At 42.1% G+C, this 20,208-nt stretch overlaps 2 protein-coding genes across 4 annotated transcripts in view; one reads left to right on the top strand and one right to left on the bottom strand.

Annotated features, from left to right (window-relative positions):
- CROT (carnitine O-octanoyltransferase) overlaps positions 1–6,124 on the top strand; it is a 95,992-nt gene extending 89,868 nt beyond the window's left edge. Inside the window, exon 12 of one of the 3 annotated variants that reach the window (XR_013829872.1) lies at positions 6,057–6,075. Coding sequence is in view for 2 of the 3 variants with exons in the window: in XM_079932193.1 (XP_079788319.1) it covers positions 2,924–2,963 (40 nt within the window). In the remaining variant the exon portion in view is untranslated. Of the gene's footprint in view, positions 1–2,923; positions 3,287–6,056 lie in introns of those variants that run through there. The other 2 variants (XM_079932194.1, XM_079932193.1) reach the window with 2 other exon arrangements.
- The window catches only part of ABCB4 (ATP binding cassette subfamily B member 4), a gene marked incomplete at its 3' end in the record, with an annotated part of 59,739 nt that overhangs the window by 23,733 nt on the left and 15,798 nt on the right, over positions 1–20,208 (bottom strand). Inside the window, exons 11-16 of the mRNA XM_079932186.1 lie at positions 11,711–11,872; positions 8,771–8,932; positions 6,208–6,354; positions 3,735–3,839; positions 1,438–1,515; positions 26–109 (exon numbers count right to left, since the gene is read on the bottom strand). Coding sequence (XP_079788312.1) covers positions 26–109; positions 1,438–1,515; positions 3,735–3,839; positions 6,208–6,354; positions 8,771–8,932; positions 11,711–11,872 — 738 coding nt within the window. The remainder of the gene's footprint in view (positions 1–25; positions 110–1,437; positions 1,516–3,734; positions 3,840–6,207; positions 6,355–8,770; positions 8,933–11,710; positions 11,873–20,208) is intronic.

Below are 20,208 nucleotides of genomic sequence, written 5' to 3' on the forward strand. Positions count from 1 at the left end.
CAGTAGTAGAGTGCAGTCTACATACCCCTTGGACTTGGGAGGCATCTATCGCAAGTCTTGTAGAAAGTGCACCAGTACTGTTTTTATGATCATCAAACCAGCTCATGTCCTATGGCACAAAATACACCTTTAAATTCATTCCAAATTAAAACAAGCAGAGAAAATCAGATGAAACATCCCAAACATTCAATGCTGAGGAAATATCCACACTTAACTTGGGTGTTGGAGTTGAGGGGAGACCTCCCATGCAGTGGGGAGCTCTAGTCCCTGCCTCGAGCATACACCTCGGAGCCCCACCAGGATGCAATCTCCACCCCCACCTGCATCGGGCTCTGCTGTGCTGGGAAAGCACACTGACCGGGGCGGGGCTTATCCAGATTGCAGCTGTGCTCGCTGCCAGCTTCCCCGGAGCCCGAGCCCGTGGGTGGGTCCATCACCCAGTCCTCACAACTTGTACTACGGATACTTCCGTAGTATCCTGATGGGGTGGTGTCTCTCACAAAGGAGTTGTGCTGGACACGGTGGAGTTGTGCTGGACACGGCTCTTTCTTGCAAATTCTAGGCATGAGATCATCAGCCCTGGTTTCTCACCACGTTTTTGTTTTGTTTTGTTTGAAGCAAGGATTAAAAGAGTCTATCTTAGATATGATTTTAATTATAAGCCACTCATCCACAGCATCTTTAAGCTTCATATAAAGTAATTTTTTCTCCATAGCAACAGTTTAAAAGACACTGAAAGAGGTCTGCAAATTCAGACTTGCACAAAATATGATACCTGCTCTGTGCCCTTTTGTGAACAGGAATGTCATCGATTCCTATCAATTGGTTGGACAATATTCCGGCCCTCTCTTAAGCCTTCTCTATAAAAATAGAGAATTCATGTTTGCACATTTTCCCACATGTCCTACACTGGGCTGTGACCTTCCCAAGAGGGCAGATAAGGCATTTTATAGGCCCAGCTATTAGCACACTGTCTGGTACCTAGTGGGTAATGACTGAGTGAATTAACAAGTGAATTAACGTGAAAGCAGAGCTCTAACAAACTCAATTACCAACATTTGGTAAAACCTATAGTTAGTATGGTCAATCGTGGGACAGGAACACTGCCAACCACCCTCTCCTTTGTGGAAAGGCATCCTGGAGTCTCAAATGACTCACCAGGGCCTGCGTAGAATCCAGAAAACAGATACAGGTCCTTGAAATGATAGTATCCACATGGATAGAGATAGTTGCAAAATTAGCCCCCAAAGTGACCTAAATTCAGCCTACTCCCACGAAAACCCTGAGAGTTCTTTGGATACTGAAGGACCAGGACAATTAGCTGGGCCCTGACCAGTCCTTGCATGAACACCTGGGACACACAACACGCAGGGCAGCACGCCAGCCAGAACAGGAAGAGGCTTGAAAGGAAAGAACGGCTCCCGAGCACACACCTACCTGTCTCAGCATTGCTTTAAAAGCCATGGACCGCAGCCTTGTGGTGAGGATCTCGCCAGCCTTCCCAAATGTGAAGCCCTGGGCGAGAAGAAAGGCTTTTGTCCCTTTTGATGATCACAAGCGTTCTGACACAAGTGGGTGTATTCGCATGGATTTCTATAATATTTATTTATGAATCAACTATTCAAATAACAAAGTCTATGACCAGATACTAATTCAAAGTCCTAACTTAAAGTTCATGTACTGCTAGATGTAAGCTATTATATATGGAATGGATAAACAGCAAGGACCTACTGTACAGCACAGAGAACTATATTCAGTATCCTATGATAAACCATAATGGAAAGGAATATTAAAAAAAGAATGTTTATATATGTATAACCAAATCACTTTGCTGTACAGCACAAATTAACACATTGTAAATCAACTATACTTCCATAAAAAAATTTTAATTCATATACTTCTAAATCATTGGTATACAATAGAATCCTAAAACCAAAACCCTTAGAAGTATCTAGTTCTGGCTTCTGAAGCATTCTAAATAGACTTCCTTTTCAAAACTCTCAAGGACAACATCTCAGCGAGAAGAATACTGTACTTAATTACAACGTTCAGTGTGTTCCTAATGCTTTAAGCAAATCACTCTCCAACAGAAGTAACAAAATTCTATGCAGGGATGCGTTTTGGCTCCTGTAGTGTAGCGGAGGGAGGATGTCTGGAGTATCAAGCTCCAGATGAGTTTGCTGCTCCCCCGTCACATCTCCACCTGCTCTCAGATTAGCGAACAATTAGGCTACTCCTCCCCCAGCATCCTTGCCAGACACTTTCCCTCTTTCTAATTATATCCTGTTCAAACTGGAGACCCGACCAGATGTCCAGAGCTGCGTTTGCTCCCCAGGCACTGGCATGGGTGTGAGCCTCCAGCCACGCTGAGTGTTGGGGTGGGCACGTGGGGTGCTCTCTGGGGAGGATGCATCCAAGGTCTTCACTAAACCAAGAGGATCGGTGGTCAGTGCTCAGGGTGAGTCCGCCCCAGGGCTCCAGGCCTAGACTGCCCTGGTCTCCTCCCGCCTTTGCTGGCAGATCGCTCAAGGCCCGTGAGGGCTCTATAGTTCCGTCCATCAGCCCACTGTTGGTGCGGCATATGTAGGCTCTACTCCCTAACACACCAGGGCTTGCGGCTGCATTGGACATGGAGTTGCTACGAGCAAGGCTCTAATTTCTAAATAAAAAGCTAGGTTTACTTTTACCACTGGCTCAACAATAATCAAAGAGAAGCACACTGGGCATGACTAGGAAATATTCTGTGGCCTTAATGGATTGTACTAGAAAGGCCTGTGTGTACTGGAAAGGCACTGAGTTAAAGAGACAAAAGAAATTTGGTAAAAGTCTAGGTAGACAAGCACAACCAGAGGGAAGTATACTAGTTCATTTTGTCCAGGTCTACAATATCTAAATGCAATATAATGTGCATTCTTTCAAACAGTTCATCAAGTAAGGAAGAAAATATCAGAGAAGTTACTTGATATTATATGAAGAGTAACAAAAAGAGAATGCTGGGCTTCCCTGGTGGTGCAGTGGTTAAGAAGCCGCCTGCCAGTGCAGGGGACATGGGTTTGATCCCTGGTCCGGGAAGATCTCACACGCCGCAGAACAGCTAAGCCCATGTGCCACAACTACTGAAGCCCGCGAGCCACAACTACTGAAGCCTGCGTGCCTAGATCCCGTGCTCCACAACAAGAGAAGCCACTGCAATGAGAAGTCCGTGCACCACACGAAGAGTAGCCCCTACTCGCCGCAACTAGAGAAAGCCTGTGTACAGCAACAGAGACCCAACACAGCCAAAAATAAAATAAATTAATTTATAAAAAAAAAAAAAGAGAGAGAGAGAATGCTATTGTACTGATTTTTTTCCAGTTTATGACTAGTTGAGTTTAACTGGTACTTATGTTGTCCTGTGAATTCAAGTCTCTTTTGTCTTTGGTAATGAATGTTTGCTGAGGGCCAACCTGTAACATGACGTAATTTAGCACACAGGGAAGTCACAATTCCCCCTGCTTAGGACACTGCCCTCTCAAAGAACCTTGTGCCAACTGTGTCTGCAATTCATTTCAGTCTAAGATTTGGAAGTTCCAAATCAAAGCTAAGGTTCTGATCACCTGTTTCTTTTATTGGATTTTGATTAATCAGTTATTTATATTAACAGATAATTAACAAAAATCTAGTTAATAGGTAATTAATCTATATTTTCTAACTGAATATAGACTCTATGAGAATATCAAATCATAGGTACCTACCTGAAGGAAGAAAGTAAAAAAAGAAATAATTCCCAGACCTAAAAAGAGCAATGAGAACATGTTGCATTTCTGCTGCTTCACTTCATCGTCCCCTGGTCCAAAAATCTACAAAAGAACATTTAAAACACCCACTTGGATTACATGATCTTTGTTTATTCCTCCCATCAACAATGGCTTGAGCATCACATTTTAAAAACTAGGTTTTGAATACGTGTTTTTTTTAACTGCGGTAAAATATACGTAACATAAAAATGGCTGAACGGTAGATTTTAAGTATACTAGTCAGTGGCATTAAGTGTACTGACAGTGTTGTGCCACCTTCACTGCCATCCATCTCCAGAATTCTTTCATCATCCACAACTGAAATTCTGTACTCATTAAACAGTAACTCCCATGACCCTCCCCCCAGCCATTTGGGAGCCACCATTCTACTTCCTGTCTCTGTGAATCGGAGGAATACAATACGAGTTCCGTTCTGAGAGTGCGTTTGTAAGTCCAATTTGTTCGTAAGTCCAACAGAGTTAGCCTAGGTACCCCACTAACACAATCGGGTATATATCAATAGTGCTGTACTGTATTAGGTTTATAATACTTTTCACACAAATAATACGTACATAAAAAACAAACACAAAAAATAAAGAAAACAGGTCTTCCCTGGTGGCGCAGTGGTTGAGAGTCCGCCTGCCGATGCAGGGGACACGGGTTCATGCCCCAGTCCGGGAAGATCCCACGTGCCGCGGAGCGGCTGGGCCCGTGAGCCACGGCCGCTGAGCCTCTGCATCCGGAGCCTGTGCTCCGCAGCGGGAGAGGCCACAACAGTGAGAGGCCCGCGTACCGCAAAAAAAAAAAGAAAAAAAGAAAAAGAAAACAGTACAATCTTACAGTACAGTACCTTGAAAAGTACAGTAGTACGGTGCAACAGCTGGCACACGGGCTGGCACGCGCGTTCACAACTGGAAAGTTCGCATGTAGCAGACTTCCTGTTTGCGGTTATTAACATGGGCTGAAACACTGCCTGCGGACTGTGTGTGGCTGCACATTTTCGTGTTTGTGCCTCTTCCTCTGCATTTGCTGTTCCCTCTGCCTGAACTCCTCCCTGACCCCTACCTGCTCACCACCCTCCACTCCACGGGGCCTCTGCCCCGACAGGCCTCTCCTGACCCGCCCGCATGAAACAGCACCTCCAGCTCCAGCCCCTGTACTGCCAGACCCTGCTTTTAAAATGCTTGCTATGCTGTGACACATTACATATTTGCTTTTTGGTTGTGTTCTGTGTCTGTCCCAATAGAAGGTAAGCTGTTTGAGGGCAGAACTTAGTTTATTTTGTTTCCTGCTTGATCTCCAAGACCAGCATTTGACACAAAGGAGATGCCCCCAAATATAAATACAATCCACACAGCTCTTGGATTGCAGGAGAGCCAGGGATTGCCTTATTTTGTAATGTAAGAACAGCTGGAGGGTTCTTCCTAAGCTATTTTTTAGCTTGTGGTCTTAAACCAACGTTCAAAGTCCCAAGCATAATAAACTCTTAGCAACTATACTCCAATAAAAATTAATTAAGAAATAAAATAAAACAAAACTTTGAAGGATAATACATTATATGAAGCTCAAAACATAAAGATAGAAAAAAAGCTGAAGAACAGCAGAATAAAGTCGTAATGTGATGGAGAATAATTCATCTTTAGCAAAAAAGTCTCTCCAATAACATTAGAGACTAAGGTTATAAAATATAAATGTTGGACTTTATGGAGCCTTAGATATTTCTGATCCCTTCTGATAAATATCCCCCAATGAATTTAACTACTGGATAGTGTAGGTTTTCCTTCTTAGCCTCCCCAAGCCTTGTAAGAATTGCTAAACAATGATGTAGCCATTGCGAAACAATGCTCAACATTGCTACAATTGCTAAACAGTGATGTAGCAACTTTTTGAATCCTTACTTCGAGGCAGACACTCTTAAATAGTTACCTAAATCATCTCTTAATCCTCAGCCATCCTAGGAGGTAGGTTTATTTTGCAGATGAAGAAACTGAGGTACAGCAAGGGAAAGCATTTGCCCGATTTGCACAGCGATTAAGTGGTGAGGCCAGTCTGCCCCCAGAGCCTAGCCTCTTGAACACTTGAGACACGAACTCTTCCCCTGCCCCACCACCCAGCCATCCAGTGAGACATGCATCTCCTCTCCACAGACGGGATGGGGATCACTGCCTGACACCAGTTCATCCAAATGAAGAGAGTGAATCAGAATGCCTTCTGCAGGGAATTTACAGTTTCTAATTTCATCGATAGCATAACTTGCCTGTTTTTTCTTTTGCCTCACAGCTTTCCTCCAAAGGGAATTAAAACCTCGGGCTTAGTTTAATGTGAGGCTGCTTTACTGCAAAATGGACCAGGTTGGCATGAGAACTGATGTAACGGTGAAGTGATTTCATCACTTCATCCTCAAGCTGTCCCGTGGTGTTTTCAGCCTCACCTCTATAATCTCTGAGAAGATGACCGAGAAAGCCGGCTGAAGCGCCCCGTTGGCAACAGCACACAGAGTTCCCACCACAAAGTAGGGCCATTCTGTTTTATTCAGTTTCAGGATCTTCATAAAAGACACCGGCGGCACAGTTTCATCCTAGAACACATACATGTCAGGACAAAAAGGTGACAACACTACCGTCACTGGAGTTTATGGACATAGAGAAGGCCTGGCATCACCCTCCAGGAGCTTGCAAGCTAGGTGCAGAGAGTGACCAGGCTACAGCGAACTACTAGGGGGTTGGACAGGATGTTATCAAATGTTAACTCTGTCCATTGACTACACAGCATAAGCTGAGTATGAGTCCTTCACCCAAGAAGCAATCTTCATGGTGTGACCAGCCCATCTCTATTCCAGCCTCGGCAGAGTGGGCAGAAGCAGGATCTGGGCACAAAATGCCCTAGAATTCAAGTCCAGTTCCACTCCGGCATGATGTTGGGGTCACATGAGACAAGACCCATGAAGGGATGGGTAAGTGTCCTCACCAACACAAGGCGCCATGATTAACCTGAGGACGTGGGCCTGGTCTCCTCACCCCAGAATCCTGCCCAGCGATGCCTTTTCTGTGACGTGTTCCCAGCTCACAAAACTGAAGTAACTACTCCCCTTTTCTTTCACCACTGTTCCCTCTGCGGACTTCTTCTATTTCATAGCTTAGCTTGTTTTGTGATCCCCCCACCCTGTTTGTTTACATGACTCTGCTTCTTTGTTTGTTTTCCTTTGTTTACATGACTCTACTTGTTTGTTTGTTTTTAAGGTGAAGACTATGTCTTTATATCCCTAGAAACAGCCCAATGCCTGGCACACATCAGGTTCTCAGCAAATGCTGAACTCAGTGTCTGGTCAAGCATGAAGGATTTAGGTCACATAAAGGAGAGTATTCTGACTACAACTAGATACAAAAGGTGCCTATGGAATCCCATAGCCTTATAGTTGTTTAAATAGGTCATGTTTGCGTCTCTATGAAAAAGAGAACATGGGAGTAGTTTCTATTCAGCCCTCTTCTTTCAAGCCACCCATTTTCTCTGCATTTTAGGGTGTTTTTTTCCTCCCTAGTTAACATCGTGTAGCCCTGGTCCCCAGCCTGTTAAACGAGCTGAGGCTGCTCTTCACACGCCAACAGGTCTTCCAGGCCCTTCTGATCAGACTTAATTTCCCCCGCTCCTTGGGCACATTGTTTATCCCTCTATGATAGCACTTAGGACAGTCTTGTTGGTGTGGCATTTTCTGACTCCCACTCTTCTCTGTGCATTTCTCCAAGAGAAGGGCTCCTCTAAAATACCAGACTCTCAAGATTTAGCAGCATAACTGTCCAGATAAATGAGGAAATGAGAAGTAAATACTTCCATAGCCAAAAAGGGGGAAACTGTTTATCTTATGGATGATAATGCAGCTCCACAATAATTCAATTGTTATTCTCTTTCCATAAATACACCAAGATTGAGACCTCTGAGACAGCCCTCGTAATCTCTGCAGTCAATAACATTGTGGGCAGAGAAAAACAGATGCAGTGAATTCTTGGTAGGATTAGTGTCTTCAGGCCAACACAAAAGTAAAAATAAACTCAGCTTTTATCAATAAATAACATCAAAAGGTATTCTCAAACCATTTCTTAAAACCATAAAATATCTTTTCTTGGAATGGATTCCCTTTTTATCAATATTATAAAGGCTTCTGTTAACTTGAATTAATAACACCCCAAGTCTTCAGGTGAGAAACGTTAAAGAATGTACACTTTGGCTATTTCTGGTTATTCTCCTTTGTCTTAGTAAGAGAATTCCAATCTTATTCAGAGTAGCAATGCATATAGCAAAAAGATTCAGTTATCTACCCTTCCTTGTAGCTAAGTAGCGCCATGTGATTAAGTTATGGCCAGTGACATATAAATAAAAGTACTGTATTGGACTTATGGAAAATCTTTGCTTCTTCTTGCTCCTTGGAACACAGATGTGATGGCTGGAGCTTCAGGAGCCATTTTCGATCATTGAGAATGGAAGCTACATGCCAGGATAGTGAGGATAAATATGAAAGGAACCTGAATCCATGGTAACCATGGCAGAGTCACCATTCTAGCCCTGGGTTTCTCACCTTTAAGATTTTTTTATGTGAAAGAGAAATAAAACCTCTTATTTTTCTTAAACTGATATTAATCTGAGTTTCCTAGCACAGAAATCAAAAGTAATCCTACCTACTAGAGCATGCAAATATCAGGGCCTCTTACTTTAGACCAGCCTTATTTATCTCTGGACCTCAAAAATAAGTGGAATATCTAGTTTTAATTTTAAGCATCTAAGCACAAAGACTATGTTTTTGGATCTTTTTTCATTGGAAATCCAATTTTAATTGGAATTGATTTCAATTTTTGACAAATACATTTAAAATTTGATATTTCCCTTTTTTAAGAAGAGTATGGCTCATGGCAGGAATCCTCTGTGCCTGCAATATACTTGCAAGACTAAGAATTTCAACAGCAAAACTAAGCAACTAAAGATTTAAGTGAAAAACAACTCACAAGTTCAATGGTTTCCACATCAAAGGCATTCTGATACTTTCGCGAATTCCTCAGGCTTTTATGAAAAGAACTCCTGACTATGGGACGAGCCAAACCCATGGCAGGGTTTTCATCAGTTCGTGCAACTTTAAATTCTTCTGGCTGGATCTGGCTTCCTAATGTCTAAAAGAAGAACAAAACATTGAATTGTGTGTGTGCCTGTGTCCAGACGGATGTAAGTTTAGAACCAAGTTTAGAACCATACAGCCATTTGAATATCACGTGTCAAGACTTTCAGATTCCGTCACAGCTTCTCAAAGTTAGCTGCAAAGTGTCAAGAAGTATATCAACACGTGGAAGTAAAAGAGGTTACAAAGGACAGAAAGGTTAAATTCAATGTGAAACCTGGAATATAAAAATATTCTCTAAAAATTAAAAGGCAAAGTTTTCATTATCCAGCAGGTAACTGGGAATTTCCTCAATACGCCAGGATCCAGAGAACAAGTTAGAGACCACCACAGGGCAGAAGAATAAACAGAAACATTACCCAGGGCTCCTTTTTTTTTTTTTTTTTTTTTTTTTGCGGTACGCAGGCCTCTCACTGTTGTGGCCTCTCCCGTTATGGAGCACAGGCTCTGGACGCGCAGGCTCAGCGGCCATGGCTCACGGGCCCAGCCGTTCTGCGGCATGTGGGATCTTCCCGGACCGGGGCACGAACCCGTGTCCCCTGCATCGGCAGGCGGACTCTCAACCACTGCGCCACCAGGGAAGCCCCCAGGGCTCATTTTTATAAACAAGGAAAAGCTGGTCACTGCCCGAGGGAGGCTGTTAATCTGGCTGAGTACCATCATGTTTCTTCCTCAGAGTCCTGCAGAGATGCATCCACACGTCACCCCAGGGGAACAGTCCTGCAGGTTCAGCCTCATTGCCCACTTTGGGATCAACTCTCTCCTTAAAGGGTCAGGGAGCGGGATAATTTAAGGGCCTTTAGCTCAACGCTAGATGAGGGAATATCAACCCAACCTTCCTGGAGTCTAACTTTGTTCTCTGTTTGCTTCCGCCATGTCTGAGTCCACATCTTAATGCTTTGTCCAGGACCTCAGCTCTTGTGCTATTGTCTTTTTCCCTTCAGGTCCTGTCCCCAAACCCAATTATCTGGCTAGTGCCTTACTGTACCCACAGAGGCTGTCTGTCTTGAGCTCTGGATCTAATCTGATCCTACTTTCCAGTTGTGTTTCAGCACCTGACAGATTATTGCCCTTGTGCCTTGAACCCCACTGAAGGTACGCTCTGCTTGGTGGACTTCCTTGTTTCCCACTGGAACGGTTTCATACCATCTCCCAGCAAAAGCCAACCTAGTGGGACTTCCCTGGTGGCGCAGTGGTTAAGAATCCACCTGCCAATGCAGGGGACACGCGTTCGGTCCCTGCTCCGGGAAGATCCCACATGCCGCGGAGTGGCTAAGCCTGTGCGCTACAACTACTGAGACTGCGCTCTAGAGCCTATGACCCACAACTACAGAAGCCCGCGTGCCTAGAGCTCACGCTCTGCAACAAGAGAAGCCACCGCAATGAGAAGCCCGTGCACCGCAACAAAGACCCAACGTAGCCAAAAATAAATAAGTAGATAGATTTATTAAAAAACAAAAAAAAACAACCTAGCTTAGAGACTTAGTCTTGTAACTGGTCCCCACATCCTCACTTCCATCCACTACCACACTGCTATCAGAGTCACTTTCCTGAAGGGCAGTCCTGCTCAAATCACACCCCAGCTCAACAATCTTCCACCGTTCCCCACCACATGCTCGAGCCTGGCTCCCCCAAATTCTAGCACATGGCAAGTCAAACTGAACCGCTTCTCATCAATCCTTTTCTTATCTTTTTCTCCTTTTGTCATCTTGTCCATGCTATCTCAACAGACAGTTCTTCCAGTAAGCCCATTCTGATTTTAGACTTCTTCTATGACCAAATGCATAATCCCTCTCTCTATCTCATAATATACTTTTCTGTGCCTCACCTAAAGCCCTCATTTACTGGGAGGTGAGGTCATTGAGCTCCAAAGCCAAGATGGCCACTTTTCACCAGTTGATAAAAAGTATATATGAAACCAATAGCCCTTATTTCCTACGCCTGGATATACTTCAGCTGCCTCAAATATTCAACCATAAAAAATAAAACAATAAATGTTGAAAGGAAATATGGGTGACTATCCTAAGAACAACCCCAAATCCTGAAGACATGGAGAGGAAAAATGATAATCTAATCACATACAATTTTAAAGCTTTTTTTATGGCAGCCAACCAAACAACAAAGTGAAGTTGAGAGAACAAAGCAGGAAAAATACTTCCAATACACGCAAGAGAAATGTGTATTTCCTTTTTATGCAAGGTGTTCTTATAAATGAATAAGAATATCATGAACAACTCAACAGGAAACAGCCTAATACAGGAACAGACGCTTTCACAGAGGAAAATAGACAAACAGCTAAGGAACATGTGAAAAGATGCTGAGGACCCATTAAAATGATAGGATCTGGGTGATGTGCATCTGAAATGTGAAGAAAAAGAACAAAATTATGTACATACTAGTTACAGTTATATCAAAGCAAACGTATATACTTTTACAAATATAAGAATCATGTTTACAGAATAACACATTTTTAGGTTATTTATTTTGCAAAGTTGCTCAAGAAGTCCATTCCCCAGGCGATTAAGAATCTCTGTCCTAAAGAGTAAGTTGAAAACATTTTGGGCATTTTCCTTTATTTTCCTCCCCCCTCACCTTTCTCTTTAGAGATTCTTTCAACGACTCTGAATTAAAGCCTCAGATGTATATTTTAGGCATCTTCCTGAAAACTTCTTATTTCCCAACATGGCATTAGCTACGTGATATTTTAATAAACAAAATAAAGAATACTATATTGAGGAGAAGACAGCAGAAAAACTTCCCAGGAAGCAGATACCTGCATGTTAACAAGCCTGAAGTACACCCCTTCCTTCTTCATTAGTTCTTTGTGGCTTCCTTGCTCCACAATGACTCCATCCTCAAACCCAGCAATGACATCTGCATTTCGGATTGTAGACAATCGGTGTGCTATCACTATGGTGGTCCGGCCTTCCCTGGCCTAAAGGGGAGAAGGACAAACATGTAAGGCAGGAGGGTTACGATGTCCCGCACTGTCAATTTACACACAATTAAGCACTTGGATGGAGGTGTTTGGGGATGATGCAAGAGCAGCTCACCATCCCCGGGTGATTAGGCCACAAAGGCATCACTCACCTGTGAATGGCTAAAAGGAGACTTAAGTTCTGGACCAGACAGGAGGCCAGTCCCTGCAGGATGAGGATGGATAACTCTGGAGGTCTACAGCCCTTCTCAAATGTTTTCATACCTGTGTGAGGAGCCCTCGTTCTGAGTTATAGGATAAGCGAGAGACTTTAGCAGAAGCATGTTCAGAAGCTGTTGCCACATACAGTCTTCTCCAGAGCACTTCTGTAGTGCCTGATTTTGACTGTAATTCTAATGGACCACATGCAGGCAGCTTAGGTGAAAACATACCCTGGGATATGGATGGTTCACATCATGGTTCAAAGACCATCTGAATTCCAAACTCTGGAGTGGGGCCATTAACTATGATTTTTAACAAGTGCTTCAGGTGATTTTTACAGATGCTGAAATCTACAAATCACCCCCCTAAGTAGCTCCCTGAACTCACATGTCATTGGCTTGGTGGGTGTATGAACAAAATGCCCATCAAACTCTTCATGTTATGTCATTAACAATGGCTATTGTTTTTTAATACTCATTAGCCCTATCAAGACTAACCACTTCTTAAGACCACTCCTACTCTGAGGCAATAAAGCCACATCCTTAGGATGGTTACTAGAGTACAGCCAAAGTCACCTAAGTAGTTAAAAAGATAGAAATGAGAGGCTAATCATCAAAAAATCTACAAACAGTAAATGCTGGAGAGGGTGTGGAGAAAAGGGAACCCTCTTGCACTGTTGGTGGAAATATAAATGGATACAGCCACTATGGAGAACAGTATGGAGGTTCCTTAAAAAACTAAAAATAGAGCCACCATAGGATCCAGCAATCCCAATACTGGGCATATACCCTGAGAAAACCATAATTCAAAAAGAGTCATGTACCACAATGTTCACTGCAGCTCTATTTACAATAGCCAGGACATGGAAGCAGCCTAAGTGCCCATCGACAGATGAATGGATAAAGAAGATGTGGCACATATATACAATGGAATATTACTCAGCCATAAAAAGAAACGAGATTGAGTTATCTGTAGTGAGGCGGATGGACCTAGAGTCTGTCACACAGAGTGAAGTAAGTCAGAAAGAGAAAAACAAACACCATATGCTAACACATATATATGGAACCTAAAAAAAGAAAAAAAAGGTTCTGATGAACCTAGGGGCAGGACAGGAATAAAGACACAGACGTAGAGAATGGACTTGAGGCCACGGGGAGGGGGAAGGGTAAGCTGGGATGAAGTAAGAGAGTAGCATTGACATATATACACTGCCAGATGTAAAATAGATAGCTAGTGGGAAGCAGCTGCATAGCACAGGGAGATCAGCTCCGTGCTTTGCGACCACCTAGAGGGATGGGATAGGGAGGGTGGGAGGGAGACGCAAGAGGGAGGGGATATGGGGATATACGTGTGCATATAGCTGATTCACTTTGTCACACAGCAGAAACTAACACAACACTGTAAAGCAATTATACTCTAATAAAGATGTTAAAAAAAAAAAAAGGCTAGATTTATAATAGCCAAAAAGTGAGAACAAATCCAAATGTTCATCAGTTGATCAAAAGCTAAACGCAAGGTGGTATATCCATACAATGGAATAATAATGGGCCAGAAAGAGGAGTGAGATTCTGATGCGTGTTTCAATATGGATGAACCTTGAAAACATTATGCTAAGTGAAAGAAGCCAGTCACAAGAGACCATGCCTCGTGTGATTCTATTTATATAAAATGTCCAGAATGGGCAAATCCACAGAGAGAGAAAGCAGATTATTGGTTGCCAAGAGCAAGGGTGAGGGTGGAATGGAGAGGGACTGCTAATCGGTACAAAGTTTCCTTTCAGGATGATGAAAATATTCTGCAGTGAGACTGTGCTGATGGTTGCAAAATCTCGTGACTGTACTGAAAAAACCAATGAACTGTGCATTTTAAAAGGGTGAACTTTATGGTATCTGAATTATATCTCAACTTTTTTAAAAAGAGCATCCAAGAAAATTCTGAAAAAGTTAATGAGTATCTGGGTAATAGCTCCACCAGATACTAAAACATAAAAAGCTACAGCGATTAGGGCTTCCCTGGTGGCGCAGTGGTTAAGTATCCGCCTGCCAACGCAGGGCACACGGGTTCGAGCCCTGGTCCGGGAAGATCCCACATGCCGTGGAGCAACTAAGCCCGTGCACCACAACTACTGAGCCTGCGCTCTAGAGTCCATGAGCCATAACTACTCAGCCCGCGCGCCTAGAGCTCGTGCTCCACAACAAGAGAAGCCACCACAATGAGAAGCCCACGCACCGCAATGAAGAGTAGCCCCCCCCCCCCCCCCCCCGCTCACCACAACTGGAAAAAGCCCGCAGGCAGCAACAAAAACCCAATGCAACCAAAAATAAATAAATTAAATAAATGAATTAAAACAAAAAAAAAGCTACAGCAATTAAAATAGTAAAGTCTGGGGGAAGCTATCACGTGAAAAGACAATTTGATCAACAGAACCATATAGACAGTCCAGAAATAGACATGAAACATTTAAGAATTAGTATGATAGTATGAATAAATATGCTTTGTCTCTCTGTAAACAGAAGGTGGACTATGGAGCCAATTTTGTAGCCACCTGGAAAAAAATAATGTGGTCTTTCTTCTTCACTCCTTACTCTAAAATAACCAGATGAATCAACTGTGTTTAAATAAATATAAAAGAGTTACATCATAAAGAGAGAGAGATTAGAGCATAACTACTGGACAACATTTAAGACTGTTCTTTGATTTTTAGCATATGGGCCCCAAAGAAACATTCATAAATATTTACTGATTTACTGATATGGAAGCTGCATGGCTTTGTCCGTGTATGATAAGGAAGAGAGGAAATACTTTGATCAACCTAATTATATTCATGATACTAACAGTGATGAGTAAACTGCTGACAGTGACTGGGTTATCATTATGATAATAATAGGTTGATGCTATATCAACTTAAAAAAAACAGAGGAATCGGAGTCAGACTTGTGAGTAAATGACTGGTGTGCAGGAGAAACAAAGTGTGCAAAGTTGCTAATTTCAAAATTAGCAACTGTCACCCTTGACCGAGATTCTTTGGCCAGAGTGGAGATCTGACACAAAGGGCTATTTTCAAACACCCCAGTGATGACAAAACATTGGCAAATAAATACCCTAGATTCAAGGACACCAACTATTAAGAAATTTGGAACTTCTACTAATTTTGGGTGTGTAGGAATGAAAGGCAGGCCCAAACAAAGGAAGTACTATTCCATGAGCCTTTCTGGAACTTCTGAAAAAAAAGCATAAAATGAAACTTTTGGCAATCATTTCATTAAATCACTACTCTGGTTCTTTTCTTGCCCCTCCAGTATGGAAACACTATGAGTAGGAGAGTGTGTGTAGGTATAAAACTTTGTGATTATTGACTTTCTTTAAAAAATCAAAATATCAAGTCTGCTTTTCTGTTCTTCTTTAAGACCTTATATTGGAAAAACCTATTATTTATTTTGATGAACAGCTGCTATCTATTGAGTCAAAAGCAGAAATGGTCATTAGTAATTTTTTTAATGTAGACATGTATTATCTCAATGAGCTTGGCCATGGGAATCAATTCAGTAAAAATTTATTTAGGCTTTACTATGGGCAAGGCACTGGAGTAGGTGCTATAGAGACACAAACATGAACCATTTATTAATTCTGCCTTTTGGGGGTCTATTCTTTCTAAGACAGAGGAGGCATATAAATAAGTAGCTAACTACAATAACTTGGTGCCACGAGAGGTATTGATAAATGTATGAAGGATCCACAAAAGGAAAATATTATTCTTCCAGGCTAGGTAATAAGGGAGGAAAAACAATAACTATAATAGTAGTATATCCTTATGCTCCTCGGAGGAAAAATAATTAATTATAAAATTCAACTTTTCATTGTTAAAAGAGAGCTGGTATATAAATAGATGGACCAGCCAACTGACTGACTAGTATCACTGGGGGGAGTACAGTAATGAAGGATTTCCCTTTTAAAGACACAGTTTATAGTCTGCAAAATACATCGGTTTAGTTATCTTGCAATGTATGGAGTCAATTGGGTAGATTATAAACTACCTGCAGCAACTACGGTAGATAAAACATGGTCACTAACGCTTTGCAGCTGCTCCCTTTCAGAGGTGGAGTCTATTCTTCCACCTCATCGAATCTGGGCAGTCCTTGTGACTTGCTTTGACCAAACAATATGAAGGAATTAATGCTTGTGCAATTTCTGAAGCATAGACTTCAAGAGGCCTTACAGCTTGTGTGTTTGCCATCTTTGAAAGCTACCTGGAAAGGAAACTTGTCTGGTCTACTTGAGGATGAGAAGCCTACGTGAGGAGAATAAAGCTGCCTCAGGCAACAGCCATCACCAATTTCTAGGCACATGAAGGAGGCCATCTTGAACATTCCAGCCCAGATGACCCTGAGCTGAGTGTAGCTGCCTGAGGAGACTAGGCAAAACCAATAGAGGAATCACAGCAGCCAACCCACTAAGTGCTGGATTAAAGCAACTGATATGGAAATTGGTAGTTAGACTGGGATGCTACTGTAACAAAACCCTAAAACATGTGACATTGGCTTTGGGACTGGGATCTGAGTGGCAGGCAGTGGCTAGAAGGGAGGTGATGATACTGTTAGTGGAGACTGGAAGAAAAGTAAGGAAATTGCTACTGGAGGCTGGAAAGACAGTGACCTGTGTTATGTAACCTTAGAATAACTGGAAAAATTGTTCCCTGTAGTAACTTGGAAGAAAGATATTTTATCTAATGAACTTGTACATCTGGCTGAGGAGATTCCAGAGATCTCTAAACAGAATGTTGAAAGTGCCAGGCTGTATATGATAAGGTATGAGAAGAAAATGATGAGCTAAAGAAGAAGCCATTTGGTTTGCAAGGTGAATTTAGAAGCTACAAAGAAGAGGCAGTACTTGCTGGGTTGGAAAATGAATTGTTAATCATCCAATCAAATGAGACCAAAGATCAAATCAGGGTGTAGGTGTAAGATTTTTTTGTTAAAATCTCTGAAAAATTTATGGCAAATTCTAGTAGACACTCTCTGCTACATAAAAGGGCTTCTAAGGCTCTAAAGGGTTTTCTAATGGCAGCTTCATATACAGCCCAAAGTAGAGAGAGGCTTGACCCCCCAAAAATTAAAGATGTAACTTTTGGGGCTTAAGCAAACTACAGTCAAATTCTAAGCAAACTCACAAAGTCTTTAAGAGAGTCCATCAGCTTGGACTAAAAGAGACTGAGAAAATTAAAAATGTAAAGAGGCCTCTGGGTCTCAAATTTCTATGAGCAGAAAGTATGCTGAGAAAGTTACTCAGCTGCAGACATGGGCCCTTTCTTATGGGAAAAGAAAGAGCTCTCAGAGGGAGAATCTGAGAGCCCAGAGGTTGGAGCCCCAAACCAAGCAGAAAAAGTGCACTAGGGAACCCATTCTACTAAGGGTAGAATTGAGCCTTAATCAAGGAACGTTTCCTTTCCTTGGAGCAGTGGAGTAATTGGCAACATGCATCTGACTGCATTTCAAAATTGCTATGGAGCAGTAACTGCTATGTGCTTCCTGTTTTCCTTTTTGAATAGGAGTGTCTGTTATAATTAGCCTGTCCCTGCCTCACCATTACATGGTGGGTATATGTGTGGAAGATAACGTCTCTTTAGTTCATAGTCCTCTGGATAAGGATGAGCTTAACATGAAGAATCTCATCCATATCTGGACCACATACACATCTTCAGGTACTGACTTTGAGCCTGATCTCATGACTGTATGAAAATTTTGAGGGTCTTGGGAAGAGGTGGATTTATTTTGCACTTGGGAGAAATGTAAATAATTGTGGCAGAGAGTGTGCTGTGGAAGATTAAATATGGTCATAGATCCTTTACAGCTCACCCATCAAGAAACAGAATCTATTTCCTCACTCCTTCAATCTGGGCTAGCCTTGTGACTTTCTGTGACCAATAGAATGTGGTGAAAGTGACATTGTGTGAGTTCTGGAGTCTAAGCCTCTAGACGTCTTATAGCTTCTGCCTCTAGATACACTGGCCTGAGACTTCTGTGTAAAGAAGCTGGGTTAGCCTATTGTATGAGTGAGTACAAGCATGAGTATGAGATGCCCAACCAACAGCCAGCACGTGAGTGAGGCCATCTTGGACCGTTTTAGCTAAGTCAACCCTCCAGGTAAATACAGCCATATATGTGCTCAGGTAAAAATAGCAGAAGATCCACCCAGCCAATCTACAGAAGTATTGCTTTAAGCCTGAATTTGGGTTTGTTATGCAGCAATAGGTAACTGATTCAGCAATCAATAAAAGGAATAATAATCATGGTAATGGTAATGACCATAATAATTGCATTGTTTCTCATGGGCAAGGTATGTGCTGAGAACTTTACATGCAGTATCTCATTTAATCTATTCAATCATCCTATGACATTATTTCTCCCCCTTCCCCCCACCCCAATTACTTCTGCAATATCTCAGGCTTAGAGGACTCCCACCTCGGCCTGCCTGGCACCACAACCGGTGCCCTTAAGCACCACCCCAAGCTGCTAATGGCTTTTCTTGGAGATTTAAAAGAACTGTGAGTGATTTGTCAGCTATTTTTTTTTTTTTTTTTTTTTTTTGCGGTACGCGGGCCTCTCACTGTTGTGGCCTCCCCTGTTGCAGAGCACAGGCTCCGGACGCGCAGGCTCAGCCGGCCATGGCACACGGGCCCAGCCGCTCCGCGGCATGTGGGATCCTCCCGGACCGGGGCACGAACCCGTGTCCCCTGCATCGGCAGGCGGACTCTCAACGACTGCGCCACCAGGGAAGCCCTGTCAGCTATTTTTAAAGTCAATATGTAAAAGGTTATCAACTGAGGAGTGGGCCATAATCCTACAGAACACAAATTGCTAAAACTGAATGAAGTAACCTGTCCAAATATGAATTAAAACTTGCAAGGCTATAATTTTTGCTGACAGAATTCATATCATGAAAAGCAACATCTCCAGTAATTCTGTTCATTTAGCACAGCAAGGGCTAACATATTGAATGTCTGTATCCTACAAAGTATTGGGACATGGGTCCTAGGGCTGAATAGGACTTTTTTTTTCCACATAAATATCTCTCTTATCCCACCTAACTTTATGCTAAAAAGTCTATATTGACACATGAATGACCATTTATGTGTTTTGAGTTAAAATTAATTGTTTAATTTATGCATGTATTTATTTTTATGATTTCTTCATTTAAGTCACTTCTAATTAACTAAGCAAATACAATTCTCCTATGTATTATATTTTGTTTCCTTAATATTGAGACTTAATATACATGAAAGCAATGTAATTGAGATATAAATTTGTGAGGAATAATTATCATAATCTTTCATTAATTATTAAATTACATTATATAAAATAAGCCAAAATATTAATCTGATAAACCAGGAAGCATGAATTAACTACAGTTTACAGCACACAAGGCAACTGTGTTTACTTAGGATTCAGGTATAAATTTTCCTGAGAAAATAAGGTTCATACTGTTCATGTGTAAAATATCAAGACGATAGATACTATGTATAACTGAGTCACTTTGCTGTATACCTGAAACTAACACAACATTGTAAATCAACTATATTTCAATAAAAATCAAAAAGTAAAACAAAATAAAATAGGTCAATTCAAAAAAATAAAATTTCAAGAGGCAGTTTGGATAGACTAAGTAACTTGCACATTTAATTACTAAACTTTCTCAACTCAAATATATTTATGATGTTTATGTGTTTGAAACCCATTTACATGACGTCATCTGACTCTGGTTTTAATACTGTGTTGTTATTACAGATGACTTCAGCACTGACCTTGAAAGTGTCCCAAGATAAGGTTCTTCCTTTGAAGCTTTAGTTTAGTAAAGATAACAGTGAGAAATTTAGAAACTCTGAGCCATGCCCATGAGCTCAGCAGCCTTAAAAAGTGTTGCTTATTGTGGTTGAGAATCTGCCTGCCAGTGCAGGGGACACAGGTTCGAGCCCTGGGCTGGGAAGATTCCCACATGCCGCGGAGCAACTGGGCCCGTGAGCCACAACTACTGAGCCTGCGCATCTGGAGCCTGTGCTCCGCAACAAGAGAGGCCGCGATAGTGAGAGGCCCGCACACCGCGATGAAGAGTGGCCCCCGCTCACCGCAACTAGAGGA

This window comes from Stenella coeruleoalba (genome assembly GCF_951394435.1).
Source record: "Stenella coeruleoalba genome assembly, chromosome: 9".
Classification (NCBI taxonomy): domain Eukaryota; kingdom Metazoa; phylum Chordata; class Mammalia; order Artiodactyla; family Delphinidae; genus Stenella; species Stenella coeruleoalba.